At 36.0% G+C, this 12713-nt stretch overlaps 2 protein-coding genes across 2 annotated transcripts; both read right to left on the bottom strand.

Moving 5' to 3' along the window:
- Positions 1 to 8083: 8083 nt before the first annotated feature.
- LOC139481202 (uncharacterized) lies at positions 8084 to 10740 on the bottom strand. Its single transcript, XM_071264362.1, has one exon. The coding sequence runs from the start codon at positions 10433 to 10435 to the stop codon at positions 9803 to 9805; it is 633 nt and encodes a 210-aa protein (XP_071120463.1). The 5' UTR covers positions 10436 to 10740; the 3' UTR covers positions 8084 to 9802.
- Positions 10741 to 10879: 139 nt separating this feature from the next.
- LOC139483078 (uncharacterized) lies at positions 10880 to 11338 on the bottom strand. The gene has a single exon (XM_071267108.1). It carries the CDS (start codon positions 11336 to 11338, stop codon positions 10880 to 10882), a length of 459 nt encoding a protein of 152 aa, XP_071123209.1.
- Positions 11339 to 12713: the final 1375 nt, after the last annotated feature.

Below are 12713 nucleotides of genomic sequence, written 5' to 3'. Positions count from 1 at the left end.
AGGATATAATCATTTGTGATTGGCTTTCTTTTCTTGCTGATGGTCATGACATTGCATTTGTCTGCGTTGAACTTCATGAGCATCGTTGTTCCCAGTCTGATAATTTGTTCAGATCCTTCTGCAGTGTTGTGGTATCTGCATCTGATGTTATTGTAAGATAAATGATTGTGTCGTCAGCAAACAACCGTGTTCTGGATCGAACCCCCTCTGGCATATCATTAATGTAGTAGAGAAAGAGTGCTGGTCCAAGGACTGAACCCTGTGGTACACCTGATTCTACATCAATGAAGCCAGAGCTTACACCTTCAACCACTACCGACTGTTGTCGACCACTTAGGAAGCTCTGGATCCATCTGTTGGTTTTTCCATCAATCCCGTATTGCCTTAGTTTATGGATCAGTAGTGAATGGCTAACTTTGTCAAAAGCCTTGGAGAAGTCCATGATTAAACAATCAGTTTGCTTTCCTTCGTCCAGGTTTTGTGTGATATCATCTATGAACTCGATGAGTTGAGTTTCGCATGATAATTTTTTGCGGAAGCCATGCTGCATAGGATGTAGGATATTATGTTTATCCGAGTGAGCCATGATGTTGCTGGTAATTATGTGTTCCATGATTTTGCAGGCTATACAAGTTAAAGATACTGGGCGGTAGTTTTCTGCTTTGTATTTTTGGCCTTTTTTAAAGATAGGGCAGACGTTGGCTGATTTCCAGTCTATTGGTAATTCTCCAGACTCATATGACTGTTGAAAGATGATGGTAAGTATTGGTGCTATTTCGGTGGCTAATTCGTTTAGGACTTTAGATGTAATTTGGTCTGGGCCAGCTGCCTTGTGTGGATTGAGATTTTTTAGTATTTTCAATATTCCATTTTCTGTGATTTTAATTTCTGGCATAGATGGATATATTTTGTTTAAAGAGCCGCATCTGTCTTGGAATTCCTGATTTGAGAAGCTTGTTTTTTCAGTAAAAGCAGACTGGAACTGTTGGTTTAGTATATTTGCTTTATCCAAAGGATCTGAATGTAGAAGGCCATCCTTTTTCAGTGGTGAGACTTCATTTCCATCACTTCGTTTGTGCTTTATGAATGTCCAGAATCTCTTCATACATATATTATTGATGTTAAGTACACAGTGGTAGGGTCTATACTATTGTATATATATGTCTCTGTCCCTCTAAATTTTGTAATGTATTATCGCATTATTTTTCTCTGGTTACAGATGTTTTATTTCCTTTCTGCTTTATTTATTTATAGGTAGTTTACTATAATTTTATTTTGATGAAAATGTTATGTGTCCCCCGCGTTAAGAGCAAGTAGGATTGCTGTCTTTTCGACGTAGCTACATCTCCTTTTGTTCATTTCAGAATATCAATAGTTTTTGAACAGTACAAACGGTCTTGTTTATTGAATGAATGAATATTATTGGATCTTCGGAAACTAAAAGTAACTTATTTGTGTAATACAAGCGGTAATTCAATCTGTATTATTTTCTATAGGGGGAAACTTAATTATAGTAAGACTGTGACTTTTAAAAACAAATTTCCCTATAACTCATCACATACTAAAACCACAAGTCAATTCCGAATTAATTTTGATTGATACTGTTTATCATTAAAACATAAATAAATCATCTATAAATGTAGTGTTTTCATACATTTGCTACATGGCTAAATGTAACAAAAGTTCAATATTTCTGATTCTGACCCTTAAACAGTAAAAAATAACAAAATGTAGTCATGTCAAAAACTGGTTTCAGTAGTTGAAATTTAATTGAATTATAAAATACACTGGAAAACCATTTGAAGTACTAGACACAAATACAAGCACCCCCCACCCCACCCACCCCCCAAAAAAAAAAGAAAAAAAGAGAAAAAACCTGATCTACAAACAGACATCAAACTCACAAAAACAAAATCAATTTTAAAACACAAATGTAAATCGACGTCTTTTTAGATGTGTCGTGGGTTCGTTGTGACCAGGGCTTAACCCAACCAAAAAAACAGCTGCGCCACGAGCGCATGATACGTCCTTCGTCTTGTGAATTTTTTTCCATAATAAATGTTTTTGGAATTAAGCCCTGGTCACAACGAACCCAAGACACATCTATGCAGCGTCACGACATGAAATTTTGTCAAATCGCGGGTCATATGTCACAGTGAATGTCGTACGGCAATCGCACGACAGTTGCACGATATTTTGAGCATCGTGGATCTGTCGTGTGTCGTGGGGCGAAAATTGGACAATCACCTTTTTTGCTCTACGATTTTTTGTCGTGTCACCGTCTTGTGGCTATCGTGAGAGTGTCTTACCACAGTCGTGCGACTGTTGTGCGATAAACACATTGTCGTGGGTACCAACATGAACCATTTAATTTTTAATAATACAATCGTCGCACGACTGTCGTACGACAATCTCAGGACTGTCACAAGACACTCGTGATACAGTCGCACGATTGTCTCACGCATACAAAATTTTGTACGATGCTCGCACAACATTGATTGTGTGTCGTACGACAGTTGTACGTTCGTCGTGCCCATATTTTTGTGTTATTTACTTAATAGAAGACTACAATTCGGCGGTAATGAATGTTTGGAAAAAAATACCGTCTGCCGTTTAAAGAGGATAGACGTTACGCGCGATGTTCGTACCTCATTGAAAATTCGGTGTAGTTGGCAAGATGCAAGTCCAAAATATATAATTTTGTGATATCATATACATTGCTATTGTACGTATTTTAAAAAATAACAATTTTTAAAATAAAAACGAAAAAAATAATTGTTGAAACTATGTTTTATGCTGCATGTGACAAGCTTCATTTTTTCAAAAAAACGGCGAATTTTAGGTTGTCCCGCGTAACATATTTCATTTACTAGTATTGTAACCACTAAACTATGATTTTCGTCAAAACTATCTAATATTTTGAAAAACGTTTTTTTCCATTATTTAACAGAATAGTTCCTTCAGTCTTTAATGCATTTTTATGACGTTATGATGACGTCATAGAAAAAAACTCGTTCCATACTACAAGGGCAAATCTGTCCCACGGGAAAAAAAATTGGGATTCTAGTTTTGAGAAACAAAAAACATTTATCTAAAATGAAAAAAGATTAGTATTTGTATTCACTACATCAATGTTAATTTACTTAATTTTATGAATTTAAGGACAAATATCCTGAAAAAGATATATGATAATTTATGAGCGATTTTTTACAGGCTTACAAGGTTGTCGCATCACCAATTTTTGACGTAAAAACTAACTCAACTCAAATTTATGTCAATTGTTTGCTTATCACTGCTCTTATACTGTTAGAATTTATGATTTTTTTAAATGTTATTTTTCTTAATTTTTCAAAAAACTAAAATACATAAATTTTCGATAAGTAGTTAAAAAGCACCGTCGATTTTGCGGAGTCTTACAAGAATGTCGCACTTGCTTAAAAACAACGTTTTAGTCGAATTTTTGGTTTGAACGTTACGAAATATCCGCGACGTTGTGTTACGCTTACATGTACGAACATCGCGCGTAACGTCCTAGCTATTCCACCAAAACGATTATGCTTGGGCCTGCTGAATCATATAGGATCGCCCGACGTTGGTGAGTTAGGCAATGGATCGAACGCCGCCTGTTCTTGGGCAGTATAGTATACAGTAACTGATGCTAGAGTTGGATCGGGAATCTGCCGGTGATTTCGTTGGATTAATGCGAATAGAGCCTGACATGTTTTAAGAGCTTTTGCTGAGAGTCGCCTTTCACGTCACAGTGACACGATAGTCGTGCGACAGTGGCACGACAGTCACACGCGCATCCCAATACATGAAAACCTCAAAAATAGCCCCAAACAACTCACGATTGCCGTACGATTGTCGCACAACTGTCACACGACTGTCGCACGATTGCCGCACGACCAACTTGCGACAAGCACACGCCAGTATAATTACAATTTTTTTTTTCTGTCTTGTACTCATCGTAGAACCATCGTGGGTATGTCGTTGCTGATGTGACCACTCGAAATATTTTTTTGTCATTTTGCACGACGGTGCCACGACAACTATTTTATAGATCTTCCACGACAAAAAAATCGTACGATCTGTTGTGACCGGGGCTTTATAACAAGGGGGTTGTACAGGAAGTCATGCTAAGTATATCCAGACTAATTCCTTATTTCTGCTCAAGAGGAAGTTTATATAAGAGACAGAAAAAAAATTGTTCACAACATGTTTTATATGTTTTTTTAAACAAAAAGCTTAAATAAAAAATCAATAACTCAAAAAGGAAATTAAGAATCATTACGAAAAAGTATACAGATCTTCAAATTAGATCAAATTAATATAACTAACAAGTGTGTGAAGTTTTATGCAATAATCATAATTTTGCTCATGAGATATGAAGGTTCTCTTGACATCGTCTAACTCTTTTTTTTTACAAGAAGTACAAAGAAGATAAATAAGACCTAGATTAAAAAACAACAACAGGCAAACAAAAAGAAAAATGATGAATAAAAGCACACATAACATCACATCTCACATTAATTTAACAGTAGACATGGAAATTGATATGTTTATCAGATTAAGAAGTATACGATTCTTGTATAGCTCCATTACCAAAGACATCAGAACTAAGTAGAATGTTTATCTAACACTAAAATAGCTGTTGGCAACTAAGTGAAAAACATGAATATAATAACAACAGCAGGAGGTTTTATTCAAAACATTTCTGAAAATAACCTTTTCGGTATCTGTTATAACTTTGAATTTTTCGAAAAACTAAGGATTTTCTTATCGCAGGCATAGTTAACCTTAGCCGTATTTGGCACAACTTTTGGGAATTTTTGGGTCCTCAATGCTCTTCAATTTTGTACTTGTTTGACTTTATAAATATTTTGATATGAACGTCACTGATGAGTCTTATGTTGACGAAACGCGGGTCTGACGTACTACATTATAATCCTGGTACCTTTGATAACTATTATAGGTTAAGGAGATCAATTCCCTAGCTCAATCGAAAGCCATATTATGGAATTACATCAATTAGAGGCAACAGTATTTTACCGGTCCTAGCGCTCAATCGAAAGCCATATTATGGAATTACATCAATTAGAGGCAACAGTATTTTACCGATCCTAGCGCTCAATCGAAAGCCATATTATGGAATTACATCAATTAGCGGCAACAGTATTTTACCGATCCTAGCGCTCAATCGAAAGCCATATTATGGAATTACATCAATTAGAGGCAACAGTGTTTTACCGATCCTAGCGCTCAATCGAAAGTCATATTATGGAATTACATCAATTAGAGGCAACAGTGTTTTACCGATCCTAGCGCTCAATCGAAAGCCATATTATGGAATTACATCAATTAGAGGCAACAGTGTTTTACCGATCCTAGCGCTCAATCGAAAGTCATATTATGGAATTACATCAATTAGAGGCAACAGTGTTTTACCGATTCTAGCGCTCAATCGAAAGCCATATTATGTAATTACATCAATTAGAGGCAACATTGTTTTACCGATCCTAGCGCTCAATCGAAAGCCATATTATGGAATTACATCAGTTAGAGGCAACAGTGTTTTACCGATCCTAGCTCTCAATGGAAAGCCATATTATGGAATTACATCAACTAGAGGCAACAATATTTTACCGATCCTAGCGCTCAATGGAAAGCCATATTATGGTATTACATCAATTAAAGGCAACAGTGTTTTACCGATCCTAGCGCTCAATGGAAAGTCATATTATGGAATGACATCAATTAGAGGCAACACTATTTTACCGATCCTAGCGCTCAATGGAAAGCCATATTATGGAATTACATCAATTAGAGGCAACAGTGTTTTACCGATCTTAGCGCTCAATCGAAAGCCATATTATGGAATTACATCAGTTAGAGGCAACAGTGTTTTACTGATCCTAGGGCTCAATTGAAAGTCATATTATGGAATGACATCAATTAGAGGCAACAATATTTTACCGATCCTAGCGCTCAATGGAAAGCCATATTATGGTATTACATCAATTAAAGGCAACAGTGTTTTACCGATCCTAGCGCTCAATGGAAAGCTATATTATGGTATTACATCAATTAGAGGCAACAATATTTTACCGATCCTAGCGCTCAATGGAAAGCCATATTATGGTATTACATCAATTAAAGGCAACAGTGTTTTACCGATCCTAGCGCTCAATGGAAAGCCATATTATGGTATTACATCAATTAGAGGCAACAGTATTTTACCGATCCTAGCGCTCAATGAAAAGCCATATTATGGTATTACATCAATTAAAGGCAAGAGTGTTTTACCGATCCTAGCGCTCAATGGAAAGCCATATTATGGAATTACATCAATTAGAGACAACAGTGTTTTACCGATCCTAGCGCTCAATCGAAAGCCATATTATGGAATTACATCAATTAGAGACAACAGTGTTTTACCGATGTTCATATCTCATTAGTTCAATAAGACGATACACATCAATGTTAAAACAAAAACTGGGGTGGTCACATGAAGGAGCACGGGTGAGTCGACAGGATGGGCTCTAAACGATAGCGTCGATTAGACCAGGTCAATACTTAGAAAAAAATATATGTTAATATTAATAGCATCCAAAATTTCGTACTATTCTATGTTTTGTATCAACTTTTCAATTGATATGTAACAAAACATTGTAAATAAAAAGATTAGGCTGTTTATTTTTAAATGTACTAACTATTAAATATATTAACTATGAAATCAATGTTACGCTTAATCTGAACAACGCCTACAAATATTAATAGAAGATGATCCAGACTGTTAACTATGTGGTGTTTTAATTTTATGAAGTGTATACGATTGGTACATGAGAAATGAAGGTAAAATTGTTCTTATTTTTTCAGAAGATACATCGTATAATATACATTGTACGTTCTTTATTATATTAAGTAGAATATATATTTTTTTTCGCTCAGGCAATTTAAATCTTCAGAACCCAACTGAACATTGACGAATAAATACGAACCTACTGTAGTGTCAATATCTATACACTATGAATAGATAAAAGGCAACAATAGATTATCGATGTTCAAAACCAATTGTGAATACTAGTATACAAATATAGTTAAAAACATGAAGGAATCACGTGATTTAGAACTTTAAAACTTTTTTTGATTTCAGTTTTTCTTCTTCTTAACCCTTCATAATTGGTGTTTCTGTGCTGAAGCAGTTTTTGTTCCACAAGTTGCACACGTCATGTTTGTTGGAGAATCTTATCTTGGAAATGAGTGTATTGTCTTACATGTATAATTATTGAGGTTTTATTCATTTTTATTTGATATCAACCTCTTCTCAGGTTTCGTTCCCTTTACATTTGATGATATTTCCTCAGTCCAAACATTGTATCAATTGAGATTTAAAACCCTAAGATAGGACAGAGTGCAAGGTAGTAAAGAGAAATAGGAGGTTGACAACAAACACATTTCTAATCGTGAGTTAGACGTATCATAGATATATTATAAATGAAAACCGCTCAATAAACTGCCTGCATTCAATGCACATTTTGGGATTTACCCACACCAGGAACACTCAATGTATGAGAACCGAAACAGCTGAAGGGATTCAAGACCAAAATGGACATAAAATAATAGCCAAATACATCATCAATTAGTTTGAACGTAAAAATTAAGAATTAACATTACATATTTTTTTAATAAATAATATATTGGTGTTAATTTTAATCGAAACTATTGTTTCAACTTCTTCTAAAAGCAATGAAATGCAATCCACAATTTCCAGAATAATTGACTGTTCTGTAGCAATAAAACTGAAATTATGAACACGACTTTTCAATGAAATAGTGTGAAAAAGAGTTGACCCTGTGAAACAGCCACTGCTGGATGAGACGCTAATATCTAATCATTGCTCATTTGAATTTACCGCAAATATGTAAAATGAAAATTTTGAAAGTTATAAGAATTAATTATTCATAATTATTTGTAATTTCAAAGTCGTGAAAAAAATAGTATAAAATTTGATGATAGGGTGCGACGAAGGTCACGAACATCAACAGTTATTAAAAAGTTTCAAATATGCATGACAATAATATTGTAAGCCACCCGAGAGCATCCTGTCCTATACTCGGTAGTTTACTTTAATAACACTTAAATACAGTGTGTGACTCATGTAGCTACTCTACATTTGTATTAAACTTCCCAAATTACTTGTCAGGTATGGTCTTCGGAATGTTTAATATGTATGTATTGAGCAATCCCTTGTATTCGAGTGTTACTGAGCTAATTTTGTTCCTAACGGCTTTCCATAGTTTTTATGTTTGAACGAGCGTCCTCCAACATCTATTGTTTTCATCAGTGTAAATTCATGTGCTTTTTGTATGTGTCCAAGTTCAATAAAATAAAGTTATCTTTCCAATGTTAACAGTTTTTATTTGTTCACTGTTAAAAGTATGTAACATTATAACATCGTAAAACTATATAAATAAACAGTTGCGTTCAAGTGTACTGAATCATAAATCCTTAAATACATATTTGTGGTGTCCGACGTGGTGGGAGATAGCTTACTGTACAAAAGACGGCTAATTAAATATCATTAAACTTCATTATGTTATCCTTATTCTCACCTAAAGGTTATTGTTGCTTTATTTGTTTTTCAAGGTTTGAACTTGCCGCCAGCAAAACTTTGGGCTATCTGCCATTGCTGAGTGCTCGCGCGTTTATATACTAAATTGTAATTGTCACGTGACATACTAATCCAATGGAAACTTGTCCTTTCCGGGAAGCCGGAACTATAAAAATTTCAGATAATGAAAAACATGATATACATATCATCTTAAGTTGTCCGAACATTGTCCTTATACATAAAATATCAAAACAAAGCTATAGCATCTGAAGTATCGACAAAGAAGCTTGAAATAAACAATCGGACACCACTGCGCGCGCATTGATTTAGCAGACGATCTGCGTAATTACATAATACGTAAATAACATACAACATAGTTCATTTCAACCATCTAAATATTTACAATATATTTGTGTCCGGCAGGGTATACTTATTAAAACTCTTATCTGTGGTATTAAAAATACAATATTAGATCAAATGTCCAGGGGACGAATTGGTATTTAAAGATATCAAAACACATGTTTCGGTCCCCACAAAATGGCAGACGACAAAGTCTCCGTAAATAAACAATTCGATTGAAGTATTTTCCTATGTATATCAGGCATATTAGACGTTTAAATATGAATATTTGGTTACAAGAAATGATCCTTAATACGGGAATTACATGATATATAGCATGTAGAAGGTAAGCCATGAGTAATTACATACATTCCCTGCCGTAACACTTGTACAACAAAAATGTAAACAAATGAAAAATTCATTTCACTTCCAGTGTTTTACACATTAAAAATTTGATAAACTTGATAATTATCACCCTAGTACCAACATATGTACACACCTAACTTGTAAAACTATGTTTTAGCTAATGAAATGCTTCCCCCCTTTATATTTGGTAAACAACAAAATGAAACTTTGGCCTGTGAAATCCATACATAAAAATAGTAAATTAATGCCATATCTTTGATTAAAAAAAATGTTTTACTTGCTCGTGCGAGCCAAGTTACTATGCGTAAGAACACAACCGTTATGTTTAAAAGAATAATATTTCCTTTTTCTGAATTTATAATATCATAACAAGTACTTCCAATGCCTTACACTTCCCCCAACTTCAATATATATTAATTCTCCTGAATTAAAAAAACCAGTATAACTATGTTATTTAAAAGAATTGTTCATAAATTGTCTTTCTCTTCATTGGTCTTCACCAAGTCTAAGTTGTACACCCACTGCATCAATTTTGTTCAAGATAATGTCTGTTGATGTGTCTCTCTTTGATGATGATGCTTCAATCATATCAAGCAATTGTAAGGTGGTGGGATCGTCTGTTTTACTCTTAATGATATTGGCAATTGCTTGGTACAGATAGTATCTAGACTTAACTGTCATTGTATTGCCCTCTGTTGATTGTGGGGTTTTCGTGCCTGGAAGTGCCAAAAAGTGATACTTTAATAGAAGCTCCTCCTTTGAAAATTGAAGCTGTTTCCCGGTGTTTAACTCCAATGCAATGCTAGCATACTCCCAATTGAAATATCTTTGTTCAGGGGTCATGTTTTTCCAGTTCTTCGGGGGCCATTTCACTTCAGCTGGTATGGTAATCAAAGTTACGATTTCTTCTTTTTCCCATTCCCTCCTCCCAGCTGGGAAAAGTGGCATCCCACCTCTCCTTAAAAGTTTGTCTGCTCTTTCACTGGCAGTGTAAAACTGTTCACTTTGCAGGTTCTCTCCTTCCTGTAGTCTCATTAGTTCTGCTTCATTTGACCTGGTTTCTTCTGCTAATCTCTTGGTTTCTGCCTCCTCCTGTTTCCTTAGTTCTTCCTCTTTCATTCTAATTTCCTCATCCTGTTTGTGTTTTTCCCTTCTCTTTTGTTCTGCCTCCTTTAGTCTGACTTCCTCCTCCTGTTTCTGTTTTTCCTGCTTCTTACGTTCTTCCTCCTTCTGTCTGATCTCCTCCTGTTCCTGTTTTTCCTTTCTCTTTTGTTCTGCTTCCTTTAGTCTGACTTCCTCCTCCTGTTTCCGTGTTTCCTGCTTCTTATGTTCTTCCTCCTTCCGTTTGATCTCCTCCTGTTCCTGTTTTTCCTTTCTCTTTTGTTCTGCTTCCTTTAATCTGACTTCCTCCTCCTGTTTCCGTGTTTCCTGCTTCTTATGTTCTTCCTCCTTCCGTTTGATCTCCTCCTGTTCCTGTTTTTCCTTTAGTCGGACTTCCTCCTCCTGTTTCTGTGTTTCCCGCTTCTTATGTTCTTCCTCTTTCCGTTTGATCTCCTCCTGTTCCTATTTTTCCGTTCTCTTTTGTCCTTCCTCTGTTAATGTCATTTCCTCATCCTGTTTCTTGTAATCCTTTCCTTTCTTTATTTTCTTTGCCTTCTGTTCCTGGTGGTTAGTCTTTTTCTTTCTTTTCTCTACATATCTCTCTTCTTCTTTCTCGGTCGTCTTTCTACCCTTCTTCTGGCTTGTTGGTTCCTCTAAAATCTCTGGTTCTTCATTGTCGCTGTCGTCTTCCAAAATGATGTCAGATGTTGATGGTGTTTTCAGTGGTGATAGTTGATTTGTGGCGGCTTTTGTCTGTTTTCCTGGGAATAATTCGCCTGATGTTTTTATATCCATTATATACTCCTCCTTTATGGATAATTTCCTAGCCACTACAGGAGCCACTATAGATTTTAGTTTTCCGTCTATCGAGACAGAGAAGGTATGTGAGCCTGCGTACTTTGTGTTAACTAGTGCTGTCATCCTTCTAATTAGAGCGTCAAGCATTTTTTTGGTCTCTAAGAACGGAGTCATTCAAATGGATCATATAAAATCTTATAGAAACTCCAAGGTCCAATTTAAAAATGGCTGTAGAGTCTCCAAGTCCCAAAGTTAGTTGCTGGAGGGCCAGCCCTTCATAAATAGTGGGGCGTGTTGGTGAGTAAGATCCATTGGGTTTCTCCGACTCAACCTCTTCTTCTTGTGTACCTTTTACCATCTCCTTCGGACACTTCCACCCTAGAGTCCATTCCTCTTTCTTTCTGTTGGTGTTGTCCACCCTGTTTAAAAATTCCAGAACCTCAATCCTGGCTTTCATTGCTTCCTGCGAATTCTCATTTGATGGTAGGATTACCTTAGCATATGTCTCTGGGTAGTTTGCCATCCAAAACCCATTGTTTTCGCTCAGGAAGCTATAAGGCATCAGTTCTATTTTACTGCGGTGGTGAGCCATGACATGCTCCTTAAGGTCAACCATCCTCCTGTAGGACTTCTCTTCAGGACACCAAACACAAATGACCGAAAGCCTTTTGTGTGGGGCAGCTGCCAGATGATTTTTCAGTTGTCTCCTTGTCCTAAACGTCATGGGACACAGCCAACACTTTGCCTCAATTTGGGATGATGGTCTCATTCTGAAATTGAATCATCAATTATAAATCCCTCCACCATACAACATATATTAATACAATACATAATATCATGTAGTGTCCTGTAGTGTGACTATATTTGTTTGTGTGTTTAAAATCCTCCCCCCATATGGCATATGCTGGTAGTAAATGGATCAAGCTAAGTTTCAGTCTAAAAATATGATATCCACCCCCTTGGTCTCCCTATTTCAAAAATCTCAAGCCTCCTCAAGACAGTAAGTTGTCGTTAATTGCTTTCCGCCGCGCAGCTTGCGCATACAAAAAAAACGCTTGGCAGTAGTTTAATCTGCCATTCCCCTGGCAGGAAGATTCATCCTTCCCTTACAGCCAATAATATGTCCTGAGAAACAATGGCCATTTGTCTCCCTTACATATTCTTCCAGAGTGGATCCAACTCTAGGAATTCCATCATGACTTTCTCCAGTCTGAGAAAAGTCAAACAGTTACTCTTAAACATAGTAACTCATCAAAACAATTAAAAACGTAACAACTTGTACAACTAATTTCGGCTATTCAAACAACGTTGAAAGGCATCTCAAACCTTCCTACTGGAGAACCAAGTGGGCGGATTCCGTCCTTGATAGGGCAGTAGTCTATCAATGTGGTAGACCTTCCCTGGCTGTTTCTTTGACCTTCTCACAAGGTAAGTGATGTCGTCAATTTTCCTTGTAACAACATATGGTCCTTTCCATTTTGATGTCAACTTATGACAA

This window comes from Mytilus edulis, chromosome 7 (assembly GCF_963676685.1).
Source record: "Mytilus edulis chromosome 7, xbMytEdul2.2, whole genome shotgun sequence".
In the NCBI taxonomy this organism is placed as follows: Eukaryota; Metazoa; Mollusca; class Bivalvia; order Mytilida; family Mytilidae; genus Mytilus; species Mytilus edulis.
The sequence above is the reverse complement of the archived record's forward strand: the minus strand, read 5'-3'. Positions and strand labels throughout refer to the sequence as shown.